This window comes from Phascolarctos cinereus, unplaced genomic scaffold (assembly GCF_003287225.1).
Source record: "Phascolarctos cinereus isolate Bilbo 61053 unplaced genomic scaffold, phaCin_HiC Scaffold_2;HRSCAF=192, whole genome shotgun sequence".
Lineage (NCBI taxonomy): Eukaryota > Metazoa > Chordata > Mammalia > Diprotodontia > Phascolarctidae > Phascolarctos > Phascolarctos cinereus.
In genome coordinates this window covers 379718875-379736716 of record NW_027555625.1, presented here as the reverse complement: position 1 = coordinate 379736716, position 17842 = coordinate 379718875, and the positions used below count along the sequence as shown (strand labels likewise).

General features: G+C 39.3%; 1 protein-coding gene across 1 annotated transcript in view; it reads right to left on the bottom strand.

Moving 5' to 3' along the window:
- The window catches only part of SH3RF2 (SH3 domain containing ring finger 2), a 189173-nt gene that overhangs the window by 109144 nt on the left and 62187 nt on the right, over positions 1 to 17842 (bottom strand). The window contains exon 3 of the mRNA XM_020964305.2: positions 15303 to 15572. Within this exon, the coding sequence (XP_020819964.1) occupies positions 15303 to 15572 (270 nt within the window). The remainder of the gene's footprint in view (positions 1 to 15302; positions 15573 to 17842) is intronic.

Sequence of the window (17842 nt, the reverse complement as noted above, 5' to 3'; positions counted from 1 at the left end):
TATAAATGTGAGTGATTAGGATAAAGATTGAAATTTCTATTTGCATATGACACGTTTTATTTTAGGCTTAACTTACATTGTACTGGCTCTGGCCTCCCTTGGGAGATACAATAGAGCTGGCAGCACTAAAGTGATAGGCCTTCCTTTGAAAGTTGAGGCAACATGTTAGTCATTTAACAAAGGAAAACAAAGGCAAGAAGAAAATAAAACCATATGGCTCCAAACACACAGAAGAGGGAGCAATGAAAAATGAACTTATGGGCCAGGTGCCTGTCTTAATGGTGGAGACAAAAGAGCCTTGTTTATAAAGGAACTGAGCACAGATCAATGCTAGAGAAAATGCCTTAAAGAGGATGAGGGGATCCATAGCTCAGCCCAGCAATGGAAATCCAAGTGAACTTGTAAGATTCAAAATCTGTCTCCTGCCCTGCAACCTTTGAGCTCTCTCTATCCATTGTTGCCTTCCCAGGGGCCCTCAAATATGTCCCAGTAATTCCCATACTTAAAAAGCTTTCACTGGAGCTTACTCTCAAGCTATTATTCTACACTTCTTTATTTTTCACAAACAAACACTTAGAAAAAACCCATTTACACTCCCTAGCTCCACTTCCTCTCCTCTCATTCACTTTTCAAAGGTGCCAGTCTGGCTTCTGAGCTCACTGTTCAACTGAAGTTTCTACAAGATTAACAATGCCTTCTACAAATTTAACAGTCATCTCTTAACTGCTTATTCCTAACGGCTGGTTGTTAGTCCCCATCCTTCTTGACCTCTCAGGGCTTTTGACACTGTTGACCACTCCTTTCCCCTAAATATTCTCTCATCAGTGGGTTTTCATGATATAGTCAGGCTCTCACCACAACCTGTCTGATTCTGCCTTCTCCTTTGCTGGATTATCATCTATTTCCCACCTCCCCAACCACAGGTATCCCCCAAAGCTTTGTCCACAACCCTCTTCTTTCCCTTTATGCTCTTTTTCAGTTATCTCATCACCTCTCTTGGGTCCAATTCCCATCTCTACGCAGAAAACTCCCAGATTTATGTATCCAGGTCTACTCTCTTCTAAATCTCAGTCAAGTCCACAAATGTTTGTTGGACATTTCAATCTGGATGTCCTGTAAGCATCTCAAATTCAACATGACCAAAATGGAACTCTTTATCTTCCCCCATTAAACACACACATCCTTCAAACTTTTTGATTTCTGTTGTGGGTACTATTATCCTTCTGGTCACCCAAGTTCACAATGTTGGAGTATTCCTACAGTCTTTTCTCTCCTCCCTACTTTAATCAATCGCCAAGACTTGTAGATTTAACCCCAACAATATTTCTCACGACCATATCCCTGCACATGGCCCTCATTCATGCCCTCACCACCTGCTGCCTGAATGGTTACAACAGCCTTCTTATTTGAGAGGCAGTTAGGTGGCTCAGTGAATAGAGTAGTTGGGTCTGGAGTCAAGAAGACCTGAGTTCAAGTGTGATCTTGCTCATGTTATCAGCTGTGTGACCCTGGTCAAGTCATTTAACCTCATGACTGGGAAATCTCATCATCCTGCAAGATTGAATCTGCACCAGTACTCATTTCTTATCAGTACCTTCTCTCCCTCTGACTGGACTCTCTGACTGGAGGACAGGGCCATGGGCTCTATGGCATCTTTTTAAGGATGGGGCTTAGCACAGTCTTCTCCCCAATTCCCATCAGCTATACTGGTTTTAGACTTCTCCATCTTGTCCCTGTACTGGATACCTTCCTCCTCTTCCTTCCTTTTCAGATTCCTTTTGTGTGCTGTCTTCCCCCACGAGACTGTAAGCTTTTGTTCTGTTTATTTTATTTTTAATTTATGTAATAAAACAACCATTTCCATAACATAGTATATTAAAAAAAGATGATTACACATGAAACTGCAAATCTATTATGTACAACTTGCTATTCCTTTTAAATACATATATAAAAAAGTTATCATGTAAGTTTCTTTTTTTCTCCCCCCCAAGATGGCTACCATTAGACACAACTATGTATACACACACACACATATACATATGTAAAATCATTCTCTGCATCTATCTGGATGCAGATAGCATCTTCCTCCATATGTCCTTTGTAGTTAATTTGGATATTTATAATAGTCATATAATAACTTCTTGAAGGCAGGGACTATCTTTGTTTTCATTTGTATTTGTATCCTCAGAGTCCGGCACTGTATCTGCCTCAGTTTCCTCAACTGTAAAATGGAGATAAAATGGAGATAATAATACCACTCACCTCCCAACGTTGTTAGTGAACATCAAATTGTATAGTGCTTGGCACAGTGCCTGGTAGGCACTTAACAAATGCTCATTTCCTTCTAAATGCTCTCCTTGCTTCAGATCTCTCTCCTTTTAATCCATTTTCCACACAAAAGTGCTAACAATTTTTTCTTTCTTTCTTTCTTTCTTTCTTTCTTTCTTTCTTTCTTTCTTTCTTTCTTTCTTTCTTTCTTTCTCTCTTTCTTTCTTTCCTCTTTTTTTCTTTCTTTCTTTCTCTCTTTCTTTCTCTCTTTCTCTCTTTCTTTCTTTCTTTCTCTCTTTCTCTCTCTCTCTCTCTCTCTCTCTCTCTCTCTCTCTCTCTCTCTCTCTTTCTTTCTATCAGAGTTCAATGACTTGCCCAGGGTCACACAGATAGTAAGTGTCAAATGTCTGAGGATGGATTTGAACTCAGGTCCTCCTGACTCCAGGGCCCCTGCTCTATCCACTGTGCTATGTAGCTGCCCCTCATAATTTTCCTAAGGCCACAAAAGTGATTAAGTCATTTCCCCCACTTTTTAGGAACTTTTAGTGGCTCCCCACCGCTCCTAGGATAAAATACAGACTTAGCACTGAAAGCTTCTCACTACTTAACTCCCAACTACATTTCCATGTTTACTGTACATTCTTCCCCTTCAGACACTTTAATTCTAAGCAAATCTGCCTTCCTGCAATTCCCTCAACTCAGTGTTCCAATTTCCTGTCTCAATGCCTTTTGCACAAGCTGTTCCCACGCCCCTCACCCCGACCCCCCAGCCCTCCGGAGGCGCTGCCTGGAACACACTTCCTCACCTCTTCATCTTAGAATCCCTTGCTTCCTTGCAGGCTTAGCCTATGGGCCACATCCACTGGGAAGCCTTTCCTGACAGCCTTCATTGATGACACTGTCTCTCCCTTCTTCAAATTACCATATACATATTTAGCTATTTATATGTGGTATCTCCCTAGTAATACTTGAAAGCTCCTGAAGGCATGGGAAGTTTTTCATTTTGTCTTTGTCGTCCCAGGGCCTTGCATACAACGGGTGATTAATAGATGCTTTCTGGCCTGTAAGATGTCCTATTTTTGCTTTGCTCAGCCTACATAGATTGCCCCCTTGGTGTCTGTGGATGTATAGTTTTCTGGTGTGCCTCATTTTTCAACCTCTCCTAAATGAAGTTAGTGATAACAGAGGTATAGGTACAGTCTGCCAACTAAGAAAACAAAATATGATTTTATTTTATTTTATTTCATTTTTTTCCCCTAGTGAAGGCACCCACATTGCCAGGCTTTGGCTTCTCTACCCAAGGGCCTGCCTTGGTAGCTCTACCCTTTGTAGAGCAAACTTCTTTTGCAGCAAAGCATCTTTCCTTGGATAACATTTCCTTTAAGGAAAGATAATCACAAGTCCTGGTTATAGCTATGGAGCCAAGAAGCAAATGGCAGATATTTCTGGGTCTAGGTAGAGGCTGCCTGACCCACACCAAGCCTGGAGGGGATTTAAAGGGAGAGACAACTGGAATAAGACTGATGATACTTGGTGCTTTAGGGATTCTTCACACAACTGGAAGCTCTGAATTCATGATATAATGGAAAATCAGATTCTCCTCAGCCCCCTCCCCATAGCAAATCCCTTAAATTTCTGCTACCTCAGGATTCCCAGGGAGCTTGGCCCCAGGAAGGCATTTAGAATCATAGATTTAGCTTGAGAGGGGACTTTAGTACAGGCCATCAAATCCAACCTCTCCTCCCCCCCAATTGGGACAAAGAGCCTGAGGCTTGGAGAGATTAATTGACTTCTTCAGGATCACACAGAGTCAGGATTTGAACTCAGATCTTCCTTATTCTAAACCCTAACTTTGGAGCACTACTCTGGTAGATGGTAATCAGGAGTGACGCTATAATTTCTGCAAGTTGAACTGTCCTTGAATGATGGCCATCTTGATTGCGAGATGGCCCTAAAACCATGGTGCCCAAACTGATGACTGGTCACAAGGTTATCATATTTTGTTCTACATCTAAATAGGACCTGTTTAATTTAATACAGAAATGCAGAAAGGCTTCCCTGTCACCATTTCTCCTTTTTCTTTAGGTCTTCCACAGATGGCTGAGTGAGCCCACCCTTGAAAGTCCTCTGTTGGGGCTATGCAAAGTCAGCTACTTGTACAATTGGTCCAAGTGGTCTCATTAAAACAAACAAACAAACAAACAAACAAACAAACAAAACCTTGGTCAGACTTTGGGTATGTGGGCAGCCAGCCTATGGGAGACAGCACTGGCAAAGACCCTTGCATGTTCACTGATCCCACCTCCCTATTCTACTATAATGAGGGGGAAGCTGGGTTGGGGCACTAATCCCATCCCCTCATTGATTTTTGTTGTTCAGTCGGTCTGACTCTTTGTGACCCCATGGACCATAGCATGTCAGGCCCTTCTACCCTCCCCTATCTCCCAGAGTTGGTCCAAGTTCATGTTCATTACTTCCATGACACTCTCTCATCTTCTGTCTTCTCCTTTTCCTTTTGCCTTCAATCTCTTCCAACATCAGGGTCTTTTCCAATTAGTCCCATCTTCTCATTATGAGGCCAAAGTATTTCGGCATTTGCCTTGGTATTTAACCTCCCAATGAATAATCTGAATTAATTTCTTTAAGTTTTGACTGATTTGATTTCCTTGATGTCCAAGGGACTCTCAAAAGTCTTCTCCAAACATTGTACACCTTAACAGCAACATTGTGCTATGACTAACTTTGATATTCTTAGCCCTTCTCAGCAATGCAAGGATCTAAGACAACTTGAAAAGACTGATGATGGAAAATGCTATCCATTTCTACCCAGAAAAAGAACTATGGAGGCTGAATTCAGATCAAAGCATACTATTTACTCTTTTTTGTTTGTTTGTTTCTTCTATCTCATGGTTCCTCCCATTGGTTCTAATTCTTCACAACATGACTAAGGTGAAAATATGTTTAATATGAATGTATATGTAGAGCCTATATCAGATTGTATACCATCTTGGGGAGGGGAAGGAGGGGGAGAAAATTTAGAACTCAAACTCTTATGGAAGTGAATGTTGAAAACTAAAAATAAATAAATTAATTTTTAAAAAAGTCTTCTCCGGCACCACAATTTGAAATCATCAGTTCTGTATCATGCAGCTTTCCTTATAGCCCATCTCTCATAGTCATACATACTACTGGAAAAACCATAGCTTTGACCATACTGACCTTAATTGGCAAGATGATATTTCTGCTGTATGTTATGCTGTCCAGATCTGTTATAGCTTTCCTTCCAAGGAGCAAGAGTCTTTTAATTTCATGGCTTTAGTCACCATCTGTAGTAATCTCTGAGCCCAAGAACATAAAATCTGACACTACTTCCATTTCTTCTCCCTCTGTTGGCCAGAAAGTGATGGGACCAGTTGCTATGATCTTAGTTTTTTTGATGTTAAGATTCAAGCCAGCTTTTACACTCTCTCTTTCAACCTTCTTAATTATTCTTCACTTTCTGCCATCAGAATGGCATCTTCTGCATATCTGAGATTGTTGATATTTCTCCTGGTCACCTTAATTCTAACTTTTGAGTCATCCAGCCTGGCATTTCATATGATGTACTCTGCATAGAAGTTAAATTAATAAGATAACAATATACAGCATAGTCATACTTCTTTTCTGATCTTAAGCCAATCAGTTGTTCCATGTTCAGTTCTAACCGTTGTTTCTTAGTCCACATACAGGTTCCTCAGGAGATGGGTAAGATGATCTGCTACTCCCATCTCTTGGAGGGCTTGCTAAACTTTGTTGTGATCCACACAGTCAAAAGCTTTAGTGTCGTCAATGAAGCAGAAGTAAATGTTTTATTGGAACTTCCTTGCTTTCTCCATAATCCAGCGAATGTTTGCAATTTGGTCTCTAGTTCCTCTGCCTCTTCAAAAACCATCCTGCTCTTCTGGAAACTCTCAGATATTTACATAATGCTGAAGCCTAGCTTGCAGCACCTGAAGCACAGCCTTGCTGCATGCGAAACGAGTGTAACTGTTCGGTAATTTGAACATTCTTGGGCATTGTCCTTCTTTAGGACTGGAACATAAAACTGATCTTTTTCCGCTCCAGCAGCCGATGTTGAGTTTTCCAAATTTGCTGGCATATTTGGAGTGCAGCACTTTAACAGCATCATCTTTTAGGATTTTAAATAGCTCAGCTGGAATTCTGTAACCTCCACTAAAATTTTTGTTAGCAATGCTTCCTCAGGCCCACTTGACTTCATTCTCCAGGATGTCTGGCTCTGGATTAGTAACCAGACCTTTGTGGTTATAGGTGGTATCAAGATCTTTCTTGTATAGTTCTGTAGATTCTGGCCACTTCTTAATCTCTTCTGCCTCTGTTAAGTTCCTACATTTTAATCTTTTTATCACGCCCATTTCTGCATGAAACATTCCCTTGATATCTCTTATTTTCTTGAAGAGATCTCCTGTCTTTCCCATTCTATTGTTTTCTTCTACTTCTTTGCATTACACATTTAAAAAACCTTATCTCGTCTAGCTATTCTCTGGAATTCTGCATTCAATTGGGTATATCTTTCCCTTTCCTTTTTTCCTCAGCTTTCCGGAAAGCCTCATCAGACAGCCATTTTGCTTTCTTACTCTTCTTTTTCTTTGAAATGCTTTTTGTGTTGGGGCAGCTAGGAGGCGAAGTGGATGGAGCACCGGCCCTGAAGTCAGCAGGACCTGAGTTCAAATCCGGCCTCAGACTAAACACTTGACACATACTAGCTGTGTGACCTTGGGCAAGTCACTTAACCCCAACTGCCTCACTAAAAAAAAAATAAATAAAATTAAATGCTTTTTGTGGCTGCCTCCTATAAGGTATTTTGAACCTGTGTCCATAGTTCTTTAGGCCCTCTATCTACCAGATCTACTACCTTAAATCTATTTATCACTTTCACTTCATATTCACAAAAGATGTTATTTAGGTTATGTCTATATGGTCTGATGGTTTTCCCTACTTTCTTCAATTTAAGTCTGAATTTTGCAATAAGAAGCTCATGATCTGAGCCACAGTCAGCTCTAAGTCTGGTTTTAAGTGACCATATAAAGCTTCTCCACCTTTGGCTGCAAAACATATCAACAATCAGATTTCAGTATTGACCATCTCATGATGTCCATGTGTAGAATCACTTTTTGTGTTGTTGAAAAGGAGTGTTTGACTTCTGCTTCCGGGAGCCAGGATGGCAGAGTGAAAAGGTAGTTGCTCTCACTCTCCTCTATCAACCTCTGAAAACCCAGAAAATACCACCCCAGAAAAAAAACCCTGGAACAGCTGAACTAAGAAGAAAACAGTCAGCAGCCAGCAAAAGTCTCCCAGGCCTCAGCAAAAATAAGGAAGCTAGAACTACAAGGGACCCCAGGTGGACGAGTACCCTGCCAAATTCATCTGAAAGGAGGTGAAGAAAGCAACCTGAAGTCTTCCTAAAGCACCGGCCTTGCTGATTACAACCCAATACCAGGTGAGCTGTCAGAGCCCTGCAGCCTCCAATTGTGAAGAAATCCTGAAGCCCAGGTGGTAAAGCAGGCAAACACCAACACCTGTACCTCCAAGTGCCTCAGTAAGGGTGGGGGAACCGGTGGAAACCAGTTTAGAAAACCACCAGGTGCCTCAGCACTCTACCACAAAGGAATCTCCCAGTGCATTAGCAGAAACGGAGACAACACTGCAGGGGGCCCCAGGCAAATAAACAGCTTGCAGCACCCATCTAAAAGGAGCTGAAGAAAGCTAAAGGAAAGGAAAAGCAGGCAACCTAGAATTGCCTGAAAGTTCCAGCCTTGCTGATTCCAGCCCAACTCAAGGTAAGCTGCCAGAAACCTACAGCCTCCACTTGCCAACATAAGAGGCCCCAGCACACAAAGCCAGTGACCAAGACCTAGGTTCCCAACACAAGAAGCTTGGGTCAGTGCCCACTGTTCCACAGCAGGAGAGCTCAATCTCTTTAAAGGCAAGGGAATAAAGAAACACCATGAGTAAAAAGAAACATACCATAGATTCATATTATGAGAAGAGTGAAGATCAAGAAGAAATTCTGAAGAGAACAACATTGTCAACAAACCCACATCTGCAACAACAAAGGGAATACGAACTGGTCTGAAGCCCAAAAAGCCTTCTTAGAAGAGCTCAAGAAGGATTTTAATAGTAAATGAGAGAGGTAGAAGAGTCATTCAAAATTACAATTGGCCAATTGGAAAAAAAATACACTGAAGAAAACAAGTCCCTAAAAACCACAATTGGCCAACTGAAGAAGGAAGGACAAAAACTAACAGAAGAAAACAATCTATTAAAAACTAGAATTGGACAAATGGAAACTAATGTCTCTATGAGAGAGCAAGAATCAGTCAAACAGAAACAAAAAAATGAAAAAATAGATGAAAATAAAATACCTCAGTAAAACAACCGACCTGGAAAATCGATCAGGAGAGACAATTTAAAAATTATTGGACTACCTGAAAATCATGATGAAAAAAAGAGCCTGGACAGTATCTTTCAGGAAATCATAAAGGAAAACTGCCCGAAGTCCTAGAACCAGAAGGGAAAATAACCATAGAAAGAATCCACGATCACCACCTGAAAGAGATCCCAAATTGACAATGCCAAGGAATATAATAGCAAAATTCCAAAATTACCAGATGAAAGAGAAGGTGCTGCAAGCAGCCAGAAAGAAACAATTTAAATATCATGGAACCACAGTCAGGATTACACAGGACCTTGCAGCTTCTACATTAAAAGACCAGGGCATGGAACATGATATTCTAAGGCAAAGGAGCTTGGAATGCAGCCAAGGATCAATTACCCAGCAAAAATGAGCATCATTTTTCAAGGGAGGAGGTGGATATTCAATGAAATAGGAGACTTCCAAACTTTCCTGATAAAAAGACCAGAGCTCAACAAAAAATTTGATCTTCAAGTACAGGACTCAAGAAGGACTTAAAAAGGTAAATGGGACAGAAGATACAATATGTTGTTAATAAGGGGGGGCTGTTTAAACCCCTACAAGGGAATATGAGACTTGCAACCCTTGAGAACTGTATTGTTATTACACCTTGTTAAAGGAGTATACATAAAGAGGGTGGATATTAGTTGACTTTGATGTAATGATAAAAAAAAATCTAATCAAGTGGGTTAAATGGATCCAAATAAGTGGATCAATCTGATCTTAGAAAATGTACTGAGAAAGGAGGAGGCAGACAAGGGTAAATTACATTACAGGAAAAGACACAAAATCCTATTACAGCAGAGGGAAAGAAGGGGGGGAGCATTGTTTGAACCTTACTCTCATCAGATTTGGCTCAAGAAGGGCATAACATAATCAGTTAGGTATAGAAATCTAACTTGCCCTATAGGCAGTAGGAGGGAAAAGGGGAAAGAAAAGGGAGGGGAAAGAAAAGGGAGGGGGAAAGAAGGGAGAAGAAGCAGTAAGACTAAAGGGGAAGAAAAGGGAAAGGGATAATAAAAGGGGGAGGGACTGAAGGAGGCGTGGTCAAAAGCAAAACACTAGTGAAGGGGGAAAGGAAAAAGGAGAAAGAAAAGCATAAATGGGGGAAAAGGATGGAGAAAAAGACACAGATAGTAATCATAACTGTGAATGTGAATGGGATGAACTCTCCCATAAAAGGAAATGGATTGCAGAATGGATTAAAAACCATAATCCTACAATATGTTGTTTACAGGAAACACATTTGAAAAAGAGTGACACATACAGGGTAAAGGTAAAAGGCTGGAGCAGAATATATTATGCATCAGCTGAAGTAAAAAAGCAGGGGTAGCAATCCTGATCTCAGACAAAGCAAAAGCAAAAATAGATCTAATCAAAAGAGATAAGGAAGGAAACTACATCCTGCTAAAAGGCACCATAGACAATGAAGTAATATCATTACTAAACATATATGCACCAAATGGTATAGCATCCAAATTCTTACAGGAGAAGTTCAGGGAGTTACAGGAAGAAATAGACAGCAAAACTATACTAGTGGGGACCTGAACCTCCCCCCTCTAGCACTAAAAAAATAAACAAGAAAGAAGTTAAGGAGGTGAATAGAACATTAGAAAAGTTAGGTATGATAGACCTCTGGAGAAAACTGAATGGGGATAGAAAGGAATATACTTTTTTCTCGGTACATGGCACATACACAAAAATTGACCATGTACTAGGGCATAAAAACCTCACAATCCAATGCAGAAAGGCAGAAATATTAAATGCATCCTTTTCAGATCATGATGCAATAAAAATTATATGTAATAAAGGGCCATGGAAAGATAGACTAAAAAATAATTGGAAACTAAATAATCTAATCCTAAAAAATGATTGGGTCAAACAACAAATCATAGAAACAATCAATAATTTCATTCAAGAGAATGACAATAATGAGACAACATACCAAAACCTATGGGATGCAGCGAAAGCAGTTCTTAGGGGAAGTTTTATATCTCTAAATGCTTACATAAATAAAATAGAAAAAGAGGAGATTAATGAATTGGGCATACAACTAAAAAAATAGAAAAATCCTCAACTAAACACCAAATTAGAAATATTGAAAACCAAAGGAAAAATTAATAAAATTGAAATTAAGAAAACTATTGAACTAATAAATAAAACTAAGAGCTGGTTTTATGAAAAAACAATAAAATAGATAAACCTTTGGTTAATTTAATTAAAAAAAAAAAGAAGAAAACCAAATTACTAGTATCAAGAATGAAAAGGGAAGCTACCACCAAGGAAGAGGAAATTAAAACAATAATTAGGAATTATTTTGCCCAACTATATGCCAACAAATTTGACAATCTTAGTGAAATGGATACATATTTACAAAAAATAAATTGCCCAGATTAACAAGAGGAAGTAAAATACTTAAATAACCCCATCTCAGAAAAAGAAATTGAACAAGCCATTGATGAACTCCCTAGGAAAAAATCTCCAGGGCCAGATGGATTTACATGCAATTCTATCAAACATTTAAAGAACAATTAATTCCAATACTATATAGACTATTTGGGAAAATAGGTGAAGAAGGAGTCTTACCAAATTCTTTTTATGATACAAATATGGTGTTGATACCTAAACCAGGAAGAGTCAAAATAGAGAAAGAAAATTATAGACCAATTTCTCTAATGAATATAGATGCAAAAATTTTAAACAAAATACTAGCAAATAGATTGCAGCAACTTATCACAAGAATAATACACTATGACCAGGTAGGATTTATACCAGGAATGCAGGGTTGGTTCAATATTAGGAAAACTATCAGCATCATTGAGCATATCAACACAAAACCAACAGAAACCACATGATCATCTCAATAGATGCAGAAAAAGCTTTTGATAAAATACAACACCCATTCCTATTAAAAACACTAGAAAGCATAGGTATAAATGGAGTCTTCCTTAAAATAATAAATAGCATATATCTAAAACCTTCAGCAAGCATTATATGTAATGGGGACAGGCTAGAAGCATTTCCAATAAGATCGGGGTGAAACAAGGATGTCCATTATCACCACTGTTATTCAATATTGTACTGGAAACCTTAGCTTTAGCAATAAGAGAAGAAAAAGAAATTGAAGGCATTAGAATAGGCAAAGAAGAAACAAAGCTATCACTCTTTGCAGATGACATGATGATATACTTAGAGAATCCTAGAGAATCAAGTAAAAAACTACTTGAAATAATAAACAACTTTAGCAAAGTTGCAGGCTATAAAATAAACCCACATAAATCATCAGCATTTCTATATATTACCAACAAAGCCCAACAGCAAGAGATAGAAAGAGAAATCCCATTTAAACTTACTGTAGACATTATAAAATATTTAGGAGTCTACCTCCGAAACAAACCCAGGAACTCTATGAACACAATTACAAAACACTTTTCACACAAATAAAATCAGATCTAAATAATTGGAAAAACATCAGTTGCTCATGGGTAGGCTGAGCTAATATAATAAAAATGACAATCCTACCTAAGCTAATTTACTTATTCAGTGCCATACCAATCAAACTACCAAAAAATTTTTTATAGAGTTAGAAAAAATAATAACAAGATTCATTTGGAAAAAAAAAGGTCCAGAATATCAAAGGAACTAATGAAAAGAAATGCAGGGGAAGGTGGCCTAGCCACCTTCCAGATCTTAAATTGTATTATAAAGCAGCAATCATCAAAACTGCTTGGTACTGGCTAAGAAATAGGGAGGTGGATCAGTGGAATAGGTTAAATATGCAAGACACAGTAGTCAATGACTATAGTAATCTATTATTTGATAAACCCAAAGACCCCAGCTTCTGGGATAAGAACCCACTCTTTGAAAAAAAACTGCTGGGAAAACTGGAAAAGAGTATGGCAGAAACTAGGCATAGACCCAAATCTCACACCATATACCAAAATAAAGTCAAAATGGGTTCATGACTTAGATATAAAGGCTGATACCATAAGTAAACTGGGAGAACAAGGAATAGTTTACCTATCAGATCTATGGAGAACAGAAGAATTCATGACCAAACAGGAGATAGAGAACATTATGAAAAGCAAAATGGATAATTTTGATTACATTAAATTGAAAAGTTTTTGCACAAACAAAGCCAATGCAACTAAGATTAGAAGGAAGGTAGAAAATTGGGAAAGAATTTTTACAACCAGTCTCTCTGATAAAGGCCTCATTTCTAAGAATTAAGACAAATTTATAAGAACACAAACCATTCCCCAATTGATAAATGGTCAAAGGATATGAACAGACAGTTCTCAGATGAAGAAATTAAAGCCATCTATAGTCATATGAAAAAATGCTCTAAATCATTATTGATTAGAGAAATGCAAATCAAAACAACTCTGAGGTACCACATCACACCTATCAGATTGGCCAACATGACAAAACAGGAAAATGATAAATGTTGGAGAAGATGTGGGAAAATTGGAACACTAATACATTGTTGGTGGAGTTGTGAAATGATCCAACCATTTTGGAGAACAATTTGGAACTATGCCCAAAGGGCTACAAAAATGTGCATACCCTTTGATCCAGCAATAGCACTTCTAGGGCTATATCCCAAAGAGATCAAACAAATGGGAAAAGGACCCACATGTACAAAAATATTCATAGCAGCTCTTTTTGTGGTGGCAAAGAATTGGAAATTGAGAGGATGCCCATCAATTGGGGAATGGCTGAGCAAGTTGTGGTATATGAATGTAATGGAATACTATTGTGCTATAAGAAATGATGAACAGGCTGACTTCAGAAAAACCTGGAAAGACTTATATGGTCTGATGCTGAGTGAAGTGAGCAGAACCAAGAGGACTTTGTACACAATAACAGCCATGTTGTGCAATGACTAATATTGATAAACTGAACCCTTCTCAGCAATACAGGATCTAAGACATCTCCAGAGGCCTCGATGGAAAATGCTGTCCACATCCAAAGAAAGAACTATGGAAGTTGAATTGCTATCTTTTTTTTTTTCTTCTCTTCTGTTGAGTTTTGTTTCCTCTTTCTGATGGTTCTTCCTATTGGTTTTAATTTTTACTTACAACTTCACTAATGTGAAAATATGTTTAATAGGAATGTAAATGTAAAGCCTATGTCAGATTGTGCGCCGTCTTGGGGTGGGTAGATGGGAGGAAGGGGGAGAAAAATTTTCAACTCAAAAGCATATGGAAGTGATTGTTGATAATTCAAAATAAGTCAACAAAAAATGAAAAGGAGTGTTGCTATGACTGGCAAGTTATCTTGACAAAACTCTATTAGCCTCTGCCCTGCTTCATTTTGTACTCCAGGGCCAACTTGCCCGTTATTCCAATTATTTTTTGATCTCCTACTTTATCATTTTAATTCCCTATGATGAATATGACATCTTTTTTGGGTGTTATTTCTAGAAGATGTTGTAGGTCTTTATAAACTGATTAACTGTGGTCTCTTCAGTATCAGTGGTTGGAACATAGACTTGTGTTACTTGCGTTAAACGGTTTGCCTTGGATTCAAGTAGATATGATTCTGGTCATTTTTAACATTATACCCCAGTATTGCTTTTCTCCCTCTCTTATTGACAATAAGGGCTACTGCATTTCTTCTAAGGGATTCTTACCCACAGTAGGACATGTAATGATCACCTGAACTAAACTCACCCATTCCCTTCCATGTATACCCAAGAGGTGAATGTTTCATCTTTCCATCTTCTGTCTGACCACATCTGGCTTGCCTTGATTTTTGCACTAATCAACATACTTTTGTCCTTTTCATGGAAGTTATTTACTCCAGTCTACAAAAAGCAGCATCACAGTTTGAATCCGGCCTGCTGCACCCAACTGCCTGCTGCCTTGGTGTGCTAAATAAAATAACTTTACCTTTCTTTTCCTGAGTTTGTCTCCAAGATTTCTTTTAATAGAGCTAAGTGATGTATGCTTTTTCTGAACTGATTTGGAAACATGAAGCTAGTTTTATAGTTTCATAGAGCCTAGTATTTCCTTCTAGGAGCCAGATTTCAATGACTGCCACCAGATGAAGGGTGGTACCTTGGGCTGGTTACATTTTAGATGTGGTTAGAGTCCCCTGGGTGCTTAGCATGATGTCGAGTGTGTCAATCATTAGCCCCTCCCAGGTGGGCTGGAGGCAACTAGAACCAGCTCTGTCCATTGTTAGCCTACTGTAAATCTTCAGTGTGAGCATGTATAGCCTGAAGATTAGCAAACTATAAATCAGCACTTGTTTTATAATTTTGTTGATTTCTAGACATAAGAAAGTGATGAGGAAAATGTTAATAATGCAAATTAAATGTAAACGTGCGTGAGCATACATTTTATCAGAAAGTGGGTTATTAAACATTAAATATTTCCCAGCATACCTTTGCCCCTCTCCCAAGACAACCAGTCTCAGCCTTGCCCGAAAAACTATTCTACGAGTCACTGATGCTTTTTTAAGGAAAAAAAACAAAACTTCTTATTAAAATGATATAAACCATCACTTTCCAGTTATTATCTTAATAGATTTTCCCCTCCCCAGCTCGCGCCTTTACCTTGAAGAACGTCAGGCAGTCTTGGTTCTGACTTTTTTCCTTATCTCTCAAATCAAAGTTGTACAGAGCCCGACAGAGTGGGGGAGGCTGGGGCAGCTGCTTGATGACCTCCACTGAGCTGGTGGGGAAGATCCCACTGATGCCATTGATTTCTCCCTGGTACCAGTTCTCATCAAGCTGTCTTCGAAGAAGGATGATATCTCCCTTGTTGAACCTCAGGTCACTTGGGTTCTGCCCTCTGTAATTGCACAGGGCTTTTGCTCTTGGCACCTGTGAGAAGACAAAATAGAAAATTCTTTATTTGACTTACCCTCCAAAAAAGAGAGGTCGCATGGTGAGATGACATGCACTTTGACCTGACAATGGTCTAGACTTGACTGACTTCAACTGACTGTGTGACCTTGGGTAAGTCACATAACTTTCCATGTCAGTTTTCCCTATCACTAAAACGGAGGTAATTATATGGTTTATCTTCCTCACAGGTGCTATGGGGAGGAATTGAAACAGTAAATATAGAAGTACTTTGAAAAAATATGTAGTACTATAGAGCTCTATTATTTTGTGGTTTGTTTTTCTGCATGCATAACTGTTTTAACCAGTGTGTAGCCTGAGTCAACCCGTCATCACTTAAAAGAATCCATCAATTCTGTCACAATTTTTTTAAACTGATTTTTTTTCCTACTGAGAGACATTAAACTCCCAATATAGCTTAAAGACTTTTTGGGCTCTTCTAAGGTTCTTGGTTCTTCTTTGGAATTTAAGGTCCTGTTGGGGTGAATCCTCACGTCAGCCAGCCAACACCCCTACAAACAAGTTTCTCCTCATCCATCTCCTGAAATGGCCATCACCGAGCTCACTTGGATCTACTCTGCCCTCATCCTTCACCATGATGAGGTTCCGGTCACGGAGGATAAAATCAATGCCCTCATTAAAGCAGCAGGTGTAAATTCTAGCCTGGATTATTTGCAAAGGCCCTGTTCAATGTAAACATCACAAGTCTCATCTGCAATGTAGGAGTTGGTGGACCTGCCCCAGCAGCTGATGGTGCTGCCCCTGTCGGGGAGGCTGCTTCTGCTAGCACAGCTGCCCCAGTGGAGGAGAAGCAAAAAGAGGAAGAAAAAAAAAAGTCGAGGAGTCCGATGATGACATGGGCTCTGGTCTGTTTGACTAAATATTTTCTGTAATATTAAAAAGCTTAACTTTAAAAAAAAAGACTTTTTGGCTAAGTTTGACAGCCTAAATGGAGTTTCATAGAGATCCCTCCAGTGTAATGGATAAATTCACTTTATTTTAAGTTATCTTTCTTATTTTATTTCTATTTTCCTGAGTGAGATGATGAAATAGTCTGATCATGAGACAAATGCTGAAGGTACCGACTGAACTCTTCCAAGGATCTCATGAATCCACCATAATTATTTCAAAAGGAATTTTGAACAACCCTCTGTGGCTTAGGGATATAGAAAAACTTGAAAATGCACTTTGCAGATTAGATTAAGTAGCTTCACCTTTCTATCAAGCAAACTCCCGGAGAGAGAGTGACAGCTAGAGCCCAGTGAAAGAGCAAAGGAGCTGGGAGCAGAGGGAGTGAAAGGGGGTGGGGAATCCAGGAGAGTAAACCGTGTAGAGCAGGTTCTGCCATCTCTGCAGGCAGCCAGCTATCCTGGGAAGCCGTTCCTTACCCAGAAAAGCTGTGGACAAAGCAGGGATGAGAGCAGGGGATTTCCAAGAGCTGAGGCAAATCTGCTAGTTACAGGGGGGGAATAACAATCGTTAAATGAGCTGGTGTAAAATCATTGCTTTAGAAGCTTCCCTGTATAGCTTTGTCTCTCTAGCATTCAACATTCATCCATTCACTCACTAAGTCATTCATTTATTCAGCAAACATTTATTCATAAGCCTCTACTATGTATGGGCAGCTATGTGGCTCAGCGGATACAGCACTGGGCCCGGAGTCAGGAAGACCCGAGTTTAAACCGAGCCTCAGACACTTAGTAGCTGTATGACCCTGGGCAAGTCATTTCACCTCTATTTGCCACTGGAGAAGGAAATGGCAAACCATTCCGATATCTTTGTCAAGAAAACCCCATGGCACTATCAGTGTTCTATGGTCAATGAAGAGTCAGATAAAACTGAACAACAATATGTGGATTGTCAATTTGGTGCTGGGGAAGATAGGAGTTAGGACACAACACAGTCCCTGCCCTTACGGAACTTACCATCTAGTGGGGAGATAGGACAAGCATAAGTAACTTTAATAGATATTAGCCAATAGGTACGTAGGAGGAGCGCAAAGCAAAATGCTCCATGAGATCTGAGAAGCAAGGTTGCAGCTGATGTGGCAATCAGGTTAATCTGAACAAAAGAGGAAGGTTTTTTCCTTTAGTTATTTGTCCCAAGGCTGGCCTAGGAGCTGGTGAAGGCTGCTGTTCACAGTAGAGAGAATGTCACCCTGGGAGTCACAGGATAATAAATCTGGAGTGGGAAGAAACCTTAGAGATCATCAAGTCCAATCCCCTTACTTAACACAGGAGGAAAATTAG